Below are 3,042 nucleotides of genomic sequence, written 5' to 3'. Positions count from 1 at the left end.
TTCGAGGCCCTGCGCCGCGCCAAGATGAAGTTCCCCGGCCGCCAGATCATCGTCATGTCCAAGTACTGGGGCTTCACCAACATCCTCCGCACCGAGTACGAGGCTCTGCGCGACGCCGGCAAGCTCGAGCAGCGCGGTACCCACTGCAAGCTGATCGCCCCCAAGGGCAAGATCACGATGCGCAACGTGATGGCGTAAGCTCTCGCAGCAGCGTGAAACGCGTGGGGAAACGGGTGCGTGCGTCTGTGTGTGCGTGTTCAAATGGCATCCGCAGCGTGCCGCGCGCACCCGTGCCCGAGCACCTCTGGGATGAACGACCTCTCTCGTCGATTGAACGCGATGTCACCAATGGCAGTCATCTTTTTTTCCCCCTTTTTTCACGGGCGCTCTGTGGCGTGCGCCTTTCATTTCTTGTTTTGACCCCTCGGCAAAGAACCAAAAGAAGCAGGGGTCGGCCGTGTAGCAGGCACCCACCCGCTCCGCCTCCGTCCCCTCTCGCACGCACCGCCTCAAGACGCGGTGCATCGCCTGCGCGCCGTCTTGCGCACACAACTGCGTTCTGTTGTCACGGCTGTTCCTTGCGCGCGCGCGCGCGTGCGTCGTTGACGACTCTCTCCGACGCACCACCGATGAGCACCCTCTGGATGAGGGCACGCACGTATGTATACACGCATGTTGTGTGCCTATGCACGTATGTATGCTCCTGCGCAGTCTCTCTCGCCTCGCCTCTTACGTCATTGCTTCGCCCTCGCCATACCTGCAGCGGTGCGTGCGTGTATTGTGTAAGTTTTCGCACGCGAGCGGAGAGCTGCTACGCAGCAGCGACGCAGTCGAGTGCGTGACTACGCTGGCACACCGGCGCTAACTAGCGTGTTTGCCCCACCAACACCAACACCCTAAGCCTTGGCGCACCCTTCTCCATAGACACACGCACAGGCCACATAAGCCGTTGCGCGCATCTTCTCCGGAGGCCGGTGAGCGCCTCTTGTTGTTGTGTCTTCCGATCTCCCTCTCTCATCCATTCAACAGATCCGCAAACCTCGCATACTGCGCGCGCACGCTCATCACGGTACTGGCAGCAACAGCAACGGTGACCGCGAGCGAGGCCATGGAGAGTAGTATCAGTGGCAGCGGCGAGTCCAGTGGAAGCTCCAAAAGTCGAAGCAGCAACGTGGACTCTGCGCGTGCCGTAGCCGCCGCGCGCGCGTACGACACCGCTGCTATCGCCATCATTCCTGGTCTCGTCGTGCCACTCACGAGCGCCTCCTCCAAGGGTGGTTGTGCAGCCCTCGCGTCTGCCGTTGCCTCTCTTGAAGCGCTGGCCGACACGGTGGACACAGTGCTGGATCGGCTGGACAAGGCAGCAGCGTCGCAGCAGCGGCGCCTCAACGGCGTTCAAAGACGCATCTGCATCTGTGCCGATTTTATTGACTGCTTGCGAGGGCGACGCACATCAACGCTACTGGAGAGCAAACCTCGATACCCTCAGCTCGTGCCGTTCAAGCCCCGCAGTCGCGGGGGCGGCGTGAGGGCGAAGACGGTCAAGTCGCAGCGGGGCGCGCAGGACGGCGCGAACGCCGCTGCTATCGTGATCAGCGGCGTCCCTTCAGCGGTGAGCACGGCTCACAGTCATCGCTTCCTGCGACCACGCCGCTCGTCCCCGCTGCCACCGGTTGCGCCGAGCTCCTGCAGCGGGTCCTCCACTGACGACTCCGACGACGACGCAGCACAGCAGCCGCAGCAGCCGTCCTACCAGCCGCCGATGCGTGCTGTTCCAGTGGTGTCCGCGTTCGCCGACTCTGAGCGCACCATCGCCACCGCACACCGCGGTTTCGCTCGGTGTGGCGGCAGCGACAGTAATGTCAGCAGTCCTGCTCCGCCCGTGAACGCCGTCGCTGCCATGCGGCTGGCAGAGTCCATGCCACTGGAGACAGTGATCTTAGACGGTGAGGAAAGTAGCGCCGTGGCGGTGGGGCACGGGGGCCGTGGCGAGGCAGCTGCTGGGCACTTGAGCGTGCGGGGTACGTTGATGAACGCGGCCTCGCTGCAGCCATCTTCCTCCTCCGCGCTTGCCTGGCAACCTCGCTGTCTGCCGGCCGTGCGAGGCGGGCAGGCCATGCATAACGCGAGCGAGATGCCCGGCACTCTCAGCGCCCTTGTGAGCTACCCTGCACACCGGATGGCTTACCGGCATCTGGTGGCAGCAAGCAGCAGCAACGATGGCAACGCGAAGGGCGCCATCGCGTCGGTGCAGCACGGCACTCCCATCTACAGAGACCCTTACAGCCCCACAGGGCTTGCGGCGACGGCACGGTCGGCAACGAGGACGTGGCTGCACAGCACCAGCACGGTGGATATCCAATGCGACTTTACTACGCCGTTGCAGGCGCAGCAGTATGCCTTCGTGCCCGGCGGCGACGCGGCGGCAGCGTCATCGCGAGCCCTGTTGCGGGACATGCCGCGGAATCTGCCGCTTCAGCACTTGGCTTCCGTGCGGCGCTGGGACCAACGTGGCGGGGATATGCAGGGTCGCACCGGCGGTAGCACTGGTTCCGAAGACGACGAAGACGTCGAAGAGCACGATGAAAACGGTGGCCCCCGGCAGCAACGCCGTGCGTCACGTCGGGGTCCGCGCGACTTTGAGACGATCGCCCCTGGCCAAGAGCAGCGACAGCGACGGGCTCGTCGGCGTCACGCTGTTGGCGACGGCAGCACGGCATCAGAGGGGAGTGACGACGATACTGAGGCCGCGGCCCGCGCGGTAAACCGCAGGCGTGAAAGCGGTCGAGCAAGGCCCAAGCAACAGCAGGCTCGCGATACCTCCACCCAACCCACTGCCGCCGCACTCTCCGCTCCGCCTGCCGCGCCTCCGTCGCTGGCACCACCACCGCCGCCAGGGGTGACGCGCTCCACTACGGCGCCGCCACCGCCACCGCTCCCACCGACGGCGTTGTTGCAAGGCAAGCCGAACCCGCCAATGTTTCCGCTCGGCAGCGGTGGGGGCGCTCCTCCGCGCGTGCCACCACCGCAACCGCCGCCGCC

At 65.0% G+C, this 3,042-nt stretch overlaps 1 protein-coding gene across 1 annotated transcript; it reads left to right on the top strand.

Moving 5' to 3' along the window:
- Positions 1–1,108: 1,108 nt before the first annotated feature.
- Positions 1,109–3,040, top strand: LDBPK_040740 (hypothetical protein, conserved; the record flags this gene model as incomplete). Its single annotated transcript, XM_003858088.1, has 1 exon — positions 1,109–3,040. A coding segment is annotated over one exon (1,932 nt), but the record flags the coding sequence as incomplete, so codon positions are not given.
- Between the last annotated feature and the right edge of the window lie 2 nt (positions 3,041–3,042).

Source organism: Leishmania donovani, chromosome 4, assembly GCF_000227135.1.
Source record: "Leishmania donovani BPK282A1 complete genome, chromosome 4".
NCBI lineage: Eukaryota > Euglenozoa > Kinetoplastea > Trypanosomatida > Trypanosomatidae > Leishmania > Leishmania donovani.
This window is presented reverse-complemented; position numbering and strand designations above follow the sequence as displayed.